Genomic DNA, 17,131 nt, shown 5'->3' with positions numbered 1-17,131 from the left:
TTAAATCTGTAACTAAACACATTTTTAATCTTAAAAAAGTGGAATTCCAAACACCTACAAGGGTATTGGACTTCTGTAATCTCAACACCCCAAACTACTGTCTAAAGTATATGACACTGTTCAAAATTGAAAATACAATAGTAATTCCTACAGAAAAATGGGAGGTGGATTTATCAGTCAGCTTTGATCAGATTTTTTGGTTTCATACTCGTTTAAAAACTTTTGAAATGATCAGAAACCCCAATTTGCAATTAATTCAGTACAAAATTCTGCACAGAGTACACCATACAGGTCATCGGATGTTCAGAATGGGGTTTGTGTCGTCTGACACCAGTACACACTGCACAAACAACATTCTTGACAATTATGTCCACACACTGTGGTTCTGTCCACCAGTTCAGGGTGTTTGGGGTAGAGAATGTGAAGACCTGTCAAAGTGTCAGAAATGTCATATCCCAACTTCACCCTCATTTTGTTTACTGGGAAACCTGGATGATGTCCCGATTGAAACACCTTTGGTTCACGTGGATCTGACTGCCATATGCATCGCTAAGAAAACTATCCTCATAAATTGGAAAAATAGAGATACTCTTTGCATTAACCAGTATAAAATCTTTTGTTAGATCATATAACATTTGGGGCGGGGGTCTGGGGCTGCTGTCCTGCTCTGGGGGTGCTTGGGTTGCCTCGTGGGGTGGACTACTGGCGGTTTAGAGTGGGCCTTGGGGGGCCTTAGTAGGGGCCACGGGTTGCTGCCTGGTGGCTGCATTACCCCTGGGTGGGTCTGGGTGGGGGCCTGGGGGTTCGGGATGTGGGGGCGGCCGGCCCCGTGCGGGGATCTGGGCGGGATCCTGGGGATTGGGTCCTAACTTGAAGGCTGCCGGGAGGAAGGCGTAAACACACATGGCTCATGGGATCCCAGGTGGACCTTGGATACTCTGAAATATTGGTAACAATTCTGTTCCATCATGGAGGAGGTGGATGTCCAGAAGGGAGAGGACCCAGTCTTACATGGATGTCATATGTCTTAACTATTCTGGAAGTTGGGCAAATGCAGGGATGGGAGTAGATATTTTGCTGGGATGGGGCTGGTTTGGTGCCCTCGGACTCCGTGGGGCTCTGTGATGCTGCTGTTTTGGGCTTTGGTGAGATGGGCTGGGGTCTCCATGCCCTGGGTGGTATTTTGGGAACGGAGGTGCCTATTGGGGCCAGCGGGGGAGCTGACTCCCTGAAGGGCTTATGGCCCCCCAGCCATTCCTCCCCATCCCCTGACATTTTCCTCCTACTGCTCCCTCACATCATCACACAAACAAATCATTCAACCTTAATGTTTTTCTGTTTCCAGAAAAGATTAAAAACCAGAAAAGTAGCTTTTCAACATGAGAGAATTTTTTTGCAAAAAAGAAGAAAAAACTAAAACAAAATAATGATTTGATGCTTCTGCTTCAGGTACTGTACGAACAGTCAGAGCTTTTGTTGATGCATCACGATGGATTCATCTGAATATTTAAAACCTCTGACGAGTGTTTCGCTACAGTACAGCTAATAATAGGTCTATTCAAAGAGGAAACAACAATTATTAACACCCCTTTCACCACATACACAACAATCAGAGCGAACCAGAAAGGGATTTTACTATAAAAGTGGATTAAAGAGTATAAAGGACAGTCAGGCCACAAAAAACAAATAAAAAAACTCCTTGATGTTTATTGTTTCAAAGCTGTTAGGTTGTAAGAATACCCAAAGATGAAGGCACCACGAGCCCTTTATTTGCGTGAGAACAGTTAATGTGCTGCTGAATTCTGTCCTATGTTGTCTAATGGATGTAAAAATGTGTTTCATGAATTCACTGTGCATCTGCAACAGCAGAGAAACAGCATTATTCTCTTTTGATTGAAGCCCAAATAGCTAATGCACTAAGCTTTTATTTCTTCTTAAATTAGGTCAAAGTGCACAACATCAGTTTGTTACAATGGTTTTAAATGTGTGAAACACTGAAAAACAATTTTTTTATAATTATTTCTGATTATAATTAGTCACTTAGTTTTTCATGCAGGCTGAACATGAACATGGTCTCCTACACCTATCTCCTGCGTTAGCTTCTGATTAGAAGGTGAAATTCTAGGATTAGAAAAGCCAGACAGATCTACATCACGCTGTCACTTAACATTCACGGATTTACCCATCTTGACTCACGACGAGGAAGGCTGTTGTTTGTTTAGCTTCCAGAAAATAGCAGAGAAAGTCTCAGCTTTTGCTAACTGTTAGCTTTAACAACTCCACCACACAGCAGAACTCCTCCAGACATGTGTTATTTGTGGGGATAAAACATCAACGTTGCACAGCAAACTGAGTCAGTCGTAGAGCAACGTTGCTGTTAGCCAATCAGAAGCGAGATGTCCAAATATCAGGAAATAAGACTCGTGCAAGCGGTGCACACAAGCTTTTTTCCCTACAGTACGACTTACAAGGTATTCATTCCTACTAGAGACCACTGCAAATGTGTTGACTAAATGAGTAAACCACACTTTTAAATATATTGTTCAGATAAAACACTTGAGAGGGGACCAGTAAAAGTTTAAGTGCACTGAAACACTGAAGAAACAAGGCTGCCTTAAAGCAACTGATATGGTACTGAATGCACACACGATTGTGGTGTGATTTAAATTTGTGAATTCACCTCTTTCCTTCGCCATACGACGTATTTGTTTCTTTAGCTCTAGTCTCTCCTCTTCTAGTCGTTCAATCTAGAGAGAAAGAACAAACATCAGCGAGTTCTTCAGTTATAAAACAACTTCTGGAACCTTTGTGAGCTCAGTGTACCTCTTTTGCAAGAACTTGATTTTCTGCTTTGTACTGGCGCTGCCTGAGAGTTTTGGCCCGCCTGAATTCTGTCAGATCCACTTCCTGTTTTGGTTCCAGACCTGAAAGCAGAAAAAAATCAAGCAAAATTGCTTGTTTGAATATCACAGCTTCAGGGGATGCACTCAGTTTAAAACACACTGAGTAACAAAAACAAGAAGTATTTTTCAAGGATTCTGACCCAGTTTTTCGCGAAAATCCTCGTTTTCATCCAGGAGGTCATTGATTCTCAGCTCAAGCTGGTTGATCTCTATGGTCATGGCCTCTGCCTCTTGATCTCTCACTCTAATTTGATTGTTACACTCTTTGATCTCAGCAATGGCAGCTTCCAGGCCATAAGTACCCTGCCATGCACAAACAGGACAGTTCATACACACCTGTACTCCCTCAGCTCTGGGTCTTTTTGTCTCAAATACTTTTTGATTAGATTTGGTGAAAAACAGACATGTAAACTCAGAAACCATGTTGCTCACACCACAGTCATGCTGGCATTTAAGCATCACTTTAACAAACAAGCCATATAAGTTAAAAAAAATCACAAGCCTCATTTCCAGGAAATTAAAAGCCAGTTAATTTGATTTTGGATGCTGCGGTTGTCAAAGTCAAACACAAAGGCGAGAGGGTATTGGTAGACTCACAGACTCATATTGGCTCAAGCGGTTTGAAGCCTCAATGAGGGCTTTGTCCTTCTCCTCAGCATCAGCTTCTGCTTGTCTTAACACTCGCTCTGCTTCCACGGCTCTTCTCTCTGCAGCACTCAGCTTTGACTTCAGCTCCTCTGTCCTCTTCTGCTGTGAGGTTAAAGGCCCGCCTTGGGACAGCAGAGCGAAACAATAGCTTATACTTTTGTAAAGAAACCCTCCTCTGGCTTTGCAACTGCTTCTACCAGCCAAACAGCTGCTAGAAGTATAACAGTGAATAGATCAGAAAATCATTTGGTTAAATACTCGTAATTAGTAAAACAGGAAAAAGAAACGACAAATGCTAAATTGTTATCTATGTACAATAACTCTCCTAAAAACATGCCAGTCTTGCTTGAAGGGTGGCTCTAAACAGGACATTTATACCAACGCAGGGCTGGGCAATATGGGAAAAAAATACAGAAAATATTTATCATTTCCATCTATGTCAATATGTAGCAGTATAAGACAAATCACTATTTTTGTTCATTTAATGTTCCCTGGTGAGATCTGGCAATATTAGAAGGTTATTTTTTTTATTAAAATTTCTTTTCAAAGGCTGAAAAAAGCTGTCATCAGTCATGTCAGTGGGTTTTTGAGTGTGTGAATTAAAATCCTTTTGGCTTTCCATACATTTACTTCTTGCTCTCAGAGGTTCTACATGATTGAGAACATACAATGATCACTATGAGTACACCTGACTACATTTGTCAGAAAGCCTTAAGTTTCCTTTCAGAATAAACATTTTCTATGGGATACCATACTACAAAATCATCATCATCATTTTCTTTATAGAGCACAATTAAAATCCAGCATGAGAGCTGACCAAAGTGCTTCACAGGCTAATAGAGAAAAGTAAAAACTATAAAACCAAAATAAAGCAATAAAAACACAGATAAAACATTAAAACAAAAGCAATAAAACAAATCATGGACTAAAAGTCAATCCATTGAAGTGAGTCTTTAAACGAGATTTAAAAACCGCCAGAGAAGGAGCCTGCCTTACACTAAAGCCCTTTTCAAATTGACATTCTGGAATATGTGTAGACAATTCAGTCCAGTTTTTAACCAGAACTGTGTTTTCAGACACACCACTTTTGCACCTGAACTTGTCCTTTCGGCTGCCTTCGCACAGCAGTGAAAAGTTCCAGATGTCCGAGGGGGAGGGGGTGGGAAGGCTGTACCCAGATATTGCGTAAGCATAGTGCGGAGGGCGTACATGCGTCATTTACCCAAACAAAGCTATTCAGTCAAACGTGGCCGATGAAGAGATAGAATTCCTCACACTGATCGGACTTATGTTAAGCATAATTCTGCGCACACAAAGACGCATCAGAGACCTGGATGATGAAGCTCAATGGTTAAAGGAATCACGGAAGTGGTGTGAGGCGCTCCGTCGCGCGTCTAGGAGACGGTACCGTCAGAGGCGAGCTGCCATGGTTCGCCGCATGCTACAGGAGCGAGCTATCTAGGTGTGCACAGCGTCCCCCGGTCCCCTCCTCCTCCTCCCTCTCCGGAACTTGACCTCACTGTCTGAAGCAGCCACCCTGTCCGTGACAAATCTGGTTCTGTTACTAGGGACTTCGTCCGGCTTAATTACGGAAACGATTATCTGGATGTTTGTATTCAGACACAAAGGTCTTAAGGACAGAGTCCCGAACATTTCAGTTTTTCATGGCCTGTCTTAAGGGGGCTCAAGAGGCAGTGCATTCCACAGCAGAGGGGGGCATAGATAAATGCTCGCACTCGCCGTGATTTATAACACATTCTGGGAGTGCAGAGGACGAGGGGATCTGCTGACCTCAATGAAAGGAATATATCGATATGGCAATATATCATGATATTATTATATTGATATTCAAAAGCTGTGTATCAAATTTTTGGAAGAACTGACATGCAAACATTTGTGTTTCTTTTGGTACAATTCAAACACCAACCGTTAGATGGCATCATTGTGCATTGGTTTTTGTTTCCACCACTGAAATGTAAATCTCTCTATTATGGTTCAGATACCTCCTGTTAAACCGGTTACTATCAGTTTGGAATGTTTTTTAAATTTTCCTACGATAACTTCAGTTTAAACAAAATTGCTAACATCACATATCGCAATATATATCGTATCGTACCTAGGGATGAGTACCGAATTCGGTACTTTTTAAGGTACCGACCGAATTCCATAGTACCGACCGAACACCGATTCACGTCATTTCAAACGGTGCCTCGTTTCGGTACTGCCAAGACAGTTGCGCATGCGCAAGAGCGTTATGTCGCCGGTCCCTGCGAGCCCGTTGTAAACAGGGCAAGCATGGTAGAAAGAACGCACGCTAAAGCTTGGGTCCACTTCACTAAATGTGATGGGTAACTGGGTGATGAAACTAGCGACAGACAACAATCTAAGTGAGACATCCTCATCTTAATCTGCTCCAGTAGGTAAATAAAATGTTTAAGATAACGTTACCTTGATTTGTTAGCTTCCGTTTCGCTAATGGTGCGTTCGCTTTCTCCTCGGAACTCCGATTTTCCGACTACAAGAACATGAACGCGCTCTAAAGTTTGGCTTTACTTTACTAAATGCGACGGGTGATTGGGTGAAGGTAAAACCAGTGACAACGATCTAAGTTTGAGGCATCATCGTTTTAATCTGCTCCAGCAGCTAAATAAACTGTTAAAGATAACGTTAGCTTGATATGTTAGCTTCCATTGCCACAGTTATCAGCTAATGGTGCGTTCGCTTTCTCCTCGGAAATTCTAACTTCCCAGTAGGAAAAATCAAATGAAAAAGGACGGCAAAAGGAATGAAGATACACAGTAAATTTAGTTCACAGTAAAGATGTTTGCTTCAGTTTAATTATCAGCTTATAAAACTACAAGGACGATGTTAAATTACAAACTTGTATGTTATTTATCGTGATATTTATCAAATATGGTTATATATTGAGAAAAATATATATTTAATTATAAAAGAGAATTAAAATAATAAACACTCAAAAGTATCGAAAATTGGTACCGTTAAGTACCGGTATCGACTCGTAGGTACCGGGAATTAGTACCGGATCGATTCAAATGTCAAAGGTACCCATCCCTAATCGTATCCCCTTTATACGTATCGTATCGCCCGAATGTCGATTATACACATCCGTATAGGGGTGAGCAGATCGGAAAGATACACAGGTGCCAGGTCATTTAAAGCCTTGTACACAAATGTCAGAAGCTCGAACACAACCGGAAGCCAATGTATACTCCCACAAATGTGAGCCATTGATTGCAAACAAGATTTGTTAATTTGAACACACAATAATGTGATTTCCCTAACAAATCCATTCAAGCCCATGTTGCAAAAATGAGCACACCCCAATTACAATCTTAGGAGAAAAGTCACAACTAAATTCACATTACCAGGCATTAAACCACTAGTGAGTCTAATGATTCATTTAAGAGATAGGTGACCTGCCAACAGCTGACTAAAAAAGGGCATTACTTAACACAGAAAAGCCCTTCCCATTTCATGCTGTCAGCAATGGCTCCACATCAAAGAGAAATGTCACAAAATATGAGAAAGGAAATGATGTCCCAATCTCCTGGTGGACAAAGATGGCCATCCCATTTGAGAATACAATTCACAATGGTGGGTCAGTGGTCGACAGTTAGTAAAAAACCTCAGTGAGGCATGACAAACCACATCAATCTCACCAAGACACTGTGCTGAGGCATTCATATACAAAAGGTCTCCATAATACAGAATAGACAGAAATGTTGCAGTAACTTGTTGTTTTATTGCCTCAAAAGAAAAACACTGTTTTATTTTCGAAAAAAGAAACCCAGTCTGAGTTTGACTTTCTTCACAAGATTATCTATATGGGGCTTGATGGAGAGGGACTCATTGAGCCAGACATCAGGATCCTCTGGAGGTTTTCTTCCTGTTAAAAAAGAGTTTTTCTCTCCACTGTCGCTAAATGCTTGCTTAGCATGAGGATTGCTGTGAAGTCACAGGCACTTGATGCAATTTGCTGGGTTCCTTATATAGGAAACTTTTACTGATTGGCTTAATGAACTGACCTGTATTGGAATGTTTACTATGTGAAGTGCCTTGAGACGACTCTTGTCGTGATTTGGCGCTATATAAATAAACTTGAATTGAATAGAAATTAAATCTAAATCACACCAAGAGAAATCTTAAACAATTCAGTGAACAGGCTTATCATTAGGATTTGTTTTTGGTTACTTGGAGGCAAATAGATTTGTTACCAGATGTCGAGCTAGCATGAGCATTCACCAAGGGGACTTTCATGGAAATTTTAAATAAGCACGCCCCCTCAGGAAACTCAGAATCAAAGGAAATCCCTGGTTCTCCCCCAAACTGTCAAATATTATCAGCGTAATATGTCATGGGCCACAGCCAAAAAAGGAAATCTCCTCTCTGATTGAGCAATCTTTAGGCAACTAAGAAATAAATGTACTTCTCTCATCAAAAAGGCCAAATCAGGCTATTACCTATCTGTCACAACAGAAAACCTGAAAAACACACATAAATTTTGGAAAGTGATTAAGTCTTTATCTGTCAGCTTACCTTCTCATGCTCTTCCAAAATTTGTCCTAAACAACTCCGCCCCAGTGTCTGATAAAAATGAGGTTTTAAACTGTTTTAACCCTCCCACTGTCCTAATGGGTGTGACCTCACAAGGACAGTTGACCATTGAGCAGGATTAATGGTTTATCACTTGGGTCCACGTGGCAGGGGTGAGGAGTGAGCACCACCTCACCCCAGTGAACAAGAGGGGTACCAAAACTGAACCCTGTGGTACTCCCATGTGGGCACCCAAAAATTCTAAGGACAACCCATCACATTTAACACACTGAGTTCTGTCCTTCAAGGTGTCTGTGAGATTGCGTGTTCGGACAATCCCACAAAAACAAGCTTTTGTTTTATAACAGCATGGTCTACAGTGTCAAATGCCTTTGACAGATCAATAAAAAGTGTGGCACAGTACCGCTTTTTATCCAGAGCAACAAGTATGTCATGGATCACCTTTGTAGCTGAGGTGATGGTGGTGTGCTTTTTTCTGAAAGCTGATTGCAGAATTGAGAGAAGGTCATTTGAATATAAAGTCTTACAATTATTCACTTACTTATGTCTATAGAATTTTTGCAAGGACACACAGATTAGATATTAATCTGTAATTTGTTAATAAAGCTGGGTCACCACCTTTTAGTAAAGGAGACAGAAAAGAAGACTTCCAAACTGATGGTATTAGTTTGTTTTTAATAGAAGGTTAAAGAGAACTGTAAGAGGCTTTGCTATGAAATCAGCAGCCATTAAAAAAATAGGGTTCTATCATGTCTGGACCAGAGGGTTTTCTGGGATCCAGACGTCTAATAATTTTATGTACTTGCTCTACAGGTGTTCCAGTAGAAGTCGACACAGAACCTGATGAAATAAAATGTTTGTTAACCCTCCCACTGTCTTTATGGGTGACCCCGCGAGGAAAGTTGACCATTGAGCAGGATTGATGGTTTATCCCTTGAGGTCCACGTGGCGTCGTCGGTCTCTGGACTGGAGGTGGCGTCGTCGGCCTCTGGGCTGGAGGCGTCGTCGTCGGCCTCTGGGCTGGAGGCGGCGTCGTCGACCACTGGACTGGAGATGGCGTCGACCACGGGACTGGAGACGGCGTTGACCACGGGACTGGAGACGGCGTTGACCACTGGACTGGAGATGGCAGAGACGTTGGACTAGAGGGGACGTCGACCTCTGGACACAAGGGAGCGTCGACCTCTGGACACGAGGGAGCGTCGACCTCTGGACACGAGGGAGCGTCGACCTCTGGACTGGAGAGAGCGTCGACCTCTGGACTGGAGAGAGCGTCGACCTCTGGACTGGAGAGAGCGTCGACCTCTGGACTGGAGAGAGCGTCGACCTCTGGACTGGAGAGAGCGTCGACCTCTGGACTGGAGAGAGCGTCGACCTCTGGACTGGAAAGAGCGTCGACCTCCGGACTGGAGAGAGCGTTGACCTCCGGACTTGACCTCCAGAGCGGATGAGGCGTCGACCTCTGGAGCGGATGAGGCGTCGACCTCTGGAGCAGATGAGGCATCGACCTCTGGAGCAGATGAGGCATTGACCTCTGGAGCGGATGAGGCGTCGACCTCTGGAGTGGATGAGGCGTCAACTTCAGAACACGAGGAGGCGTCGACTTCAGAACACGAGAAGCGTCGACACGAGGAGGCGTCGACCACAGGACTGGAGGAGGTGTCGACCACAGGACTGGAGGAGGCGTCGACCACAGGACTGGAGGAGGCGTCGACCACAGGACTGGAAGAGGCGTCGACCACAGGACTGGAAGAGGCGTCGACCACAGGACTGGAGGAGGCGTCGACCACAGGACTGGAGGAGGCGTCGACCACAGGACTGGAAGAGGCGTCGACCACAGGACTGGAAGAGGCGTCGACCACAGGACTGGAAGAGGCGTCGACCACAAGACTGGAAGAGGCGTCGGCCACCATCGACTTCTGGTCCGGGGGCGTTGGTTCCTGGTCCGGAGGCGTCGACTTCTGGTCCGTCGACTTCTGGTCCATCGACTTCTGGACCCTCAACTTCTGGTCCGGGGGCGTCGACTTCTGGACCGTCGACTTCTGGCCTGGGGGCGTCGACTTCTGGTCCGGGAGCATTGACTTCTGGAGTGGAGGAGGAGTTGCTGCAGATGGGATCGCTTGGACAGGCTGGACCGGATGCGGTGCGACCTCCGGGACCACCGCTGGAACTGGATGCGATTGAACTGGTGGTGCTGGAAACTGGGAAAGGAGGGAGGATAGAGTGTCCAGTTGGAGCTCCTGGAGACTAAGGCTCTGATGGAGTTGGGCCAGCTCAGCTCGGAGACCGGCAAGCTCTGCTGGGTGGACTGCAGGCTTGCTCCTCTGGCTCTGAGACGAGGGAGCTGCTGGCTGGACTGAAACCCTCTCGTGGTGATTTGGGGAGGACAGGGTGTCCAGGTGGGACTCCTTGAGGCTGACGAGCTGACGGATCCGGCCAAGCTCCGCCTGGAGACCTGCGAGCTCTGTCAGCTGGGCTGTGGGTGTGGTTCCTCCGCCTGCAGATGACGGAGGCGCGGATTGGACCGGAGACGGGACTGTTGGTCTGACTGGGGGCGGGTCCAAGCAGGTGCACCGAGCCGGGGCAGCGGCGAGCTCGCGGCTCCATCCTGGGACACAGGATTGCGGTGAAGCCCGGCATCCTTCCCCACGCCGTGGGCCAGCTCCGGGGGAGCACACAGCCAGTCTGGTGCCCATGAAGCTGGAGCGATCCGGAAGCGTCTCCCTGTCCAACCTCTCATCTGGCTCCGGGAGGGTGGAGAGGAACGCCGAGGCTGAGGGTCGGTGACGGCGTTGGCAGCGAGGCCAGAGTTGGAGAAGCCGGCCGGTGGTCGGAGGATAGGAACTGGAGCAGGCACTCCCAGGGGAGAATCTCCCTGCTGGATCCTTTAATGGGTTGGATCATTCTGTCAGACGCGTGCCGGTGAGTGAAGCGAAGGCAAGGATCCAAACGCGGGTGAAGAAGGCAGGTAGGCAGAAACGGTTTACAAAGGCTTTAATATAGAAACAATGATCCAACATGAGACACAAAACAGAAGGGGTTTAAATACAGGAGGGCTGGGAGTAGGGCTGGGCGATATGGCAAAAATAGAATATCACGATTTTTCCAATATTTTATCACGATTTCGATTTTATCACGATTTTTTATCCATGAATAGCATAACTTCAATTGCGTATTAAAGAAGAGAAACATTGAATAAATAAACATTTAATCATATTAGGGATAATCAACACAGTAATAACACACTTATATTTTAAACTCACACCAGAGATGATAAAAGCCCCGAGAGAAACAATTAGAAAAATCAGTTTTTCTCGTTTTTTAAGTAACTTAACATAAATTAAAATCGTAAACATATTTAAAGTGCAAACATGTCAATTGCAAACGTATTGTGCAAACATTAACTTGTTCAAAATACTATGTAGCTCCCAGTTGCTCATGTAGTGAATAGTTAAGCTCAAATACGGCTCTGATGTGCGGCTGGACCAGAGATCGCTTGTGGTAGCAAATAACTGCGCATTTTCTGCAACTCTCACTTTGCATTCTGCGTACATGCGTGGAATGGCAGTGTTCGAAAAATACTTGCGGCTGGAAAACTCGTAGCGCAGATCCAATGTTTTTATCGTGTTCTTAAATCCCACTCCTACTGTTCGCACGGGACACAAATCTTTAACCAAGTGGTACGTCACTGCATCTGTCACGCTGTTCCATCGTCTGCTGTCTCTGTCATAAGGAGTGAGTTTTGTGAGTGTTTCTGTTAGCGTTTGCTGCCTGGAAGAAGCACTAGCCGCTGCCGCTGTAGCCGCAGGCTTTTTAGCTTTAGCTGCCAGCTAGCTCTCATTGTATTGTTTGGGATGGCTTCTTTTCAAGTGATTAAACAAGTTTCTGGTGTTGCCATCACTTGCCTTGACGCTCTCCTTGCAAACTTTGCAAATGACGTTTCGCTGCTCTTTGTCATCTGGTGAAAAACCAAACCAGTTCCATATGACGAACGAGGCGTTCCTCTTTGGAACGAAAACCTCGTTGTCGCTCTCAGCCGCGGCCGAAGCCATGTTTGTTCACACACAGGTGAAAACAAGCGGGGCACTAATTTATTACCGTGACTCACTCTGATTGGTTAAGGGTCAAACAAAGGCGTGTCATTCGCCGGAGGTAAGTTCCCTTTTCATTCAGAGGCAGAATTTCAACAGCAGAGCTGTGAATCGTGATAAAAAGGTCTCTCAAAAATGACAGACCGTCAGATGTGTAGATCGTAAAACGGTCTAAAATCGTCATATCGCCCAGCCCTAGCTGGGAGCTTGGGTGATTGGGAAACGAGAGGCAGGTGGGAGCAATTAACAGAGACACAGGACTAAACCAAAAGGGGAGACAGGACAAGGTGTGACATCAAAACCTTTTTAGACCTTTTTTACACCTGCGAAGCTGAGAACAACAAGATAGTTCCTGCAGAACAAAGCTGACGCAAACTCCTTCAGAGTTAATTTTAAGACGCTCTGTTCCATCTATCGTGACCCGGAGACATTTCAGAACTGATTTGGTCGCATCGAGGTTTCTCTACGAACCACGTGCATTGGGGTCATCAGCTCCTTGACATCTCGGATCCAAATGGGGGTCTCCAGAATGGGGAGGTAGAGCACAGCAAGATAGCGTCTGTATGTGGTTTCGATAACAACTTTATAGCTTATTTGCAAACCAAATTTTTCCATCTGGAACTCAGCTTTCTGAGATACGGAGATTCTGAATACATTATATTCACACATAGGTTCCAGACACACCTTTAGTTCCATCCATCACAGTAAATGCTTAGTTAATCTGTCAAGTTTTAATTGTTTGTAAAATAAATTCTTACTTTTATAACCCTGACTCTTTCTTGAATCAAAACGAAGTGTGTACAATCCCTTAATGAATAAAAGAATCCTAGAATCTTCTGACTAATCATCCTAAGACCAAGCGGGGGATATTCTATATTTATCTAGAGTATCACAGCTTTTGGTCACAAGTGGTGTTAATAAAAATAAATAGCTTAAAGCAATTTACTTAACCCAACATACTATTTATTAACATTACAATTTCATTGATGGTATCATGAACTCAACAATGTACTGCTCTATACTGAAGGACAAGATGCTGCCATCACTCCATGCACTTGGTCATTGAGCACTTTTCAATCAATCAATCAATCAATCAAATTTTATTTGTATAGCACCTTCTACAACATTATCGGAAGCCCAAGGTGCTGAACAACATCATTAAAGGAAAAACATTCCCAGTACATGGGCATAAAAGCAGGATAAAAACATAAAATCATAAAATACCAAGCAAACACTATTACAGATAAAAAGAGATATCGGAATAAGACTAATCGATAAAAAACAAATGTTGGACAAAATAAAATCAAGCATCTGGGTTAAAAAGAATAGTTAAAACCATAATGTCAGGGCAATTCAAATGACCCTAACGCTAAAACGCAATCAAATAAAAGTGAGTCTTTAAATGAGACTTAAAGACTTGAAGGGATGGTGCCTGCCTAATGCTCAGTGGCAATTCGTTCCACAGAGTTGGAGCCAAAATAGAAAAAGCACGACAACCCCTCGATCGATATTTCGACCGGGGGACCACCAGAATTTCCTGCTCGGCTGAGCGAAGAGACCGAGATGGAGCATACCTGTTCAAAAGCGCAGTAATGTACAAGGGGGCACTGCCCTGGACGGCCTTCTAAACGAGAGTTAAGATTTTAAACTTAGCTCGATATTTTACCGGGAGCCAGTGCAGAGCACTAAGCACTGGGGTAATGTGCTCTTGACATCTAGTGCCTGTCAGGAACCTAGCCACAGAGTTCTGCACAAACTGGAGCCGTGCAACCGTGCACTGGGCCAGACCAGCATACAGAGCGTTGCAGTAGTCCAGCCGGGACAGGATGAAGGCATGCAACACAGACTCCAGATGAGCTCTGGACAACAGAGGCCTGACCCTGGATAGTCTTTTCAGGTTAAAGAAACAGGACCTCACCACTGTATTTACATGAGTGTCAAGATTAAGTGATGAGTCGATTTTAATCCCCAAATTACTGACCATTTTCTTTTCATAGGGTGTCAATGGGCCAAGGTCAATATCAGCACCAGAGCCATTTCTTCTGCCAGGACTAAGTATTATGACTTCCGTTTTGCTCTCATTTAGGTGCAAAAAATTAGAGGCCATCCAACATTTTATGTAAAGGAGAAACAGATCTACCCTCCCCACGTCGAAGAGGGAGATAGATCTGGCAGTCATCAGCAAAAAAATGAAATTTCATATTATGCTGGCGAAGGAGGACTCCAAGAGGAAGCAAATACACTGCAAATAGGAGAGGACCAAGGACAGAGCCCTGTGGCACACCCCAACAAAGTTTCACGCTGGGTGACATTACCTCACCCATCTGAACACTAAATGTTCTGTCTTGAAGATAAGAGCGAAGCCATTGGAGGGCCTGCCCAGTTATCCCCACCCAATGCTGTAGTCGGTCCAGAAGGACTTCGTGGTTGACTGTATCGAAAGCTGCAGATAAGTCCAGCAATAGCAGGACAACATCGTTGTCCATATCACAGGCTAAAAACGTGTCATTAAAAACCATTAAAAGAGCAGATTCAGTGCTGTGACCTTTCCTGAACCCTGACTGAAAGGTTTCCCATAAATCATTTGTGTCCAAAAAGTCAACCAATTGTGAATACACGACCTTCTCCAGCAGTTTTGAAAGAAAAGGGAGTTTTGAGATGGGCCTGTAATTAGCTAAGGTTGTCACATCCAGCCCCGTTTTTTTTTAACATAGGATGAATAACAGCCTTCTTAAACGAGGACGGAACCATACTAGAAGTAAGACTGCCATTTATGATTGCCAACAGCAAAGGGCCTATCACTGGAAAGAGTTCTTTATAAATTCTAGGGGGCAGCACATCACAAGGAGAGCCAGAAGGTTTGAGCTGAGCGACCAGTTTTTACAAGTCTGATAATCAATCAATCAATCAAACTTTATTTCAGACAAGGGATATGTCCATAACAAGAATAAAAAAAATAAAAAAATAAATAAAAAAAATAAAATACAAACACATTCTAATTACAAACCGTATAGGCAGTTGCTCCAATGTTTAAAAAGGACTGAGGAGTACCTCGTGTCACTGTAAGATAAAGATGACAGAGCTCTAACAACCGCGTTAGCTGACAAACTCAGTCGGCAGATGAATTTGTACATGAAGAGCCTCAGAAGCGCATGAAAAGTTGGGATGTTACTCGTAACAAACATGTGACTTGCCGAAGTCCATCTAGGGAGCTTCATGAGGATTCTAAAAGCATCCTGATAAGCCACTTGAAGCTTCTTCATTACTACCTTACTATAGTTGCACCACAAGTGGGCTGTATAGAGAGGAGTACAAAAGGAACGAAAGAGGGACACTTTAACAGGATCTGAGCACATGCCAAAGTTACGTGCCAGTGTGTTAGCCTGCATGTACAGCTTACCACACTGCCTCTTAATGTCCTCGTCATCACAGAGGTCACTTCTTAAAATGTGCCCCAAATATTTTACTTTGCTTACCACTTCCAGGACCTGATTTGTTAAGTTAAAAGATGGAAAATTAAGCTTCAGGTCCCCTTTAGTAGCAGCAATCATAACCACACTCTTTTTAGGGTTAAACAGGATGTCAAATTGCTCACCATACTTAGCACATGCCCTGAGCAGCTGCTGCAGGCCTGCGCTATAGGGAGACATGAGAACTAGGTCATCTGCATATATTAAATGATTTACCAGTCGGTCACCCACCAAGCATCCAGTCTTACTATCATTCAGAGTAACAGACAACTCGTCAAGGTACAGGTTAAAAAGGACAGGTGACAGAATCCCGCCTTGTCTGACTCCATTTGATACGGAGAAAGGTTCGGACACTTCTGTCCCCCACTTTACCTGCATTAGTTGATGAGAGTACCAGAAGTGCAAAATCCTAACTAGATAAGAAGGGACCCCTCTGTTTTGTAGCTTGATGAATAATTTCTGATGATTGACTCTGTCAAAGGCCTTAGAGGCATCTAAAAAACACATAAAAACAGAAGTATTATGCCTCATGTATTTGCTTACAGTTTCTTTTAAAGCATAGATACACAAGTCAGTACTAAGTTTACCTTTAAAACCAAACTGATTCTCTGTCGTAGTTATAAAATTTTGCAGTCTTTCCAGCAAAATATGCTCAAACACCTTGGACAACACACTAGCCATAGCAATAGGCCTGTAGTTATCAATACAGGAGATTTTTCCAGTTTTCTCTTTGACTATAGGGACTAAGAGAACAGATAACATATGGTCAGGCAAGATTCCATGCTTCAAAAAGCCGGTAAAGCACAATGAAAGTAACACCTGAGCTCTACAGCTAGCATACTTCATGTGCTCTGCTGATAGTTGATCCGGGCCGCAAGCTTTGTTTAAAGACATTTTCTCTATGGCGAGACGGACTTCATCAGCTCTGACAATCATACCATGATTGTAGTCAGTGTTGCCGACATTGAACCTTTCACTATTTACACAGTTAAAAATTCTGCTAAAGTGATTCCTCCAGGCTTCAACAATGTTCTTGTCTCCTGATACCCCAATTATAGATGCAGGTAGCAGCTGCTTACTGATACAGGAGCGTTTTAACTCCTTCCAGAACTCTGAAACATCATTATTCTTTAGTTTGTTCGCTAAGGAGTTTGCCCGCATTGTTTGCTCATTTCTTTTAATATAGCGAACAGCATTCTTGAACTTAACGTTCGCGGCTTTCTTAGACTCCAATATTGAACCGGATTTTGGTTTACCAGCAGCTGCCCAGACTTTATAGGCTGCTCTGGACTCAGCATGTAACGCATAAGCATGCTCACTCCATCCTGGAAGCGGTTTAAATTTTGTTGCTCCTTTTTGGCAGAGGAACTCGCTGGCAATAATCAAGCTGTCCACAATATTTTGATACAAAGTGCATAAGTGCAGCCTGTGCTCCATATGTTCA

General features: G+C 43.9%; 1 protein-coding gene across 6 annotated transcripts in view; it reads right to left on the bottom strand.

Moving 5' to 3' along the window:
* The window catches only part of cep290 (centrosomal protein 290), a 98,443-nt gene that overhangs the window by 49,937 nt on the left and 31,375 nt on the right, over nt 1–17,131 (bottom strand). For all 6 annotated transcript variants that reach the window (XR_011520306.1, XM_070550240.1, XM_070550242.1 and 3 more), the window contains 4 exons: nt 3,501–3,673; nt 3,044–3,206; nt 2,824–2,924; nt 2,681–2,747 (listed from right to left, as the gene is read on the bottom strand). Coding sequence is in view for 5 of the 6 variants with exons in the window: in XM_070550240.1 (XP_070406341.1) it covers nt 2,681–2,747; nt 2,824–2,924; nt 3,044–3,206; nt 3,501–3,673 (504 nt within the window). In the remaining variant the exon portion in view is untranslated. The remainder of the gene's footprint in view (nt 1–2,680; nt 2,748–2,823; nt 2,925–3,043; nt 3,207–3,500; nt 3,674–17,131) is intronic.

Source organism: Nothobranchius furzeri, chromosome 4 (genome assembly GCF_043380555.1).
Source record: "Nothobranchius furzeri strain GRZ-AD chromosome 4, NfurGRZ-RIMD1, whole genome shotgun sequence".
NCBI classification, from domain to species: Eukaryota; Metazoa; Chordata; class Actinopteri; order Cyprinodontiformes; family Nothobranchiidae; genus Nothobranchius; species Nothobranchius furzeri.
This window is presented reverse-complemented; position numbering and strand designations above follow the sequence as displayed.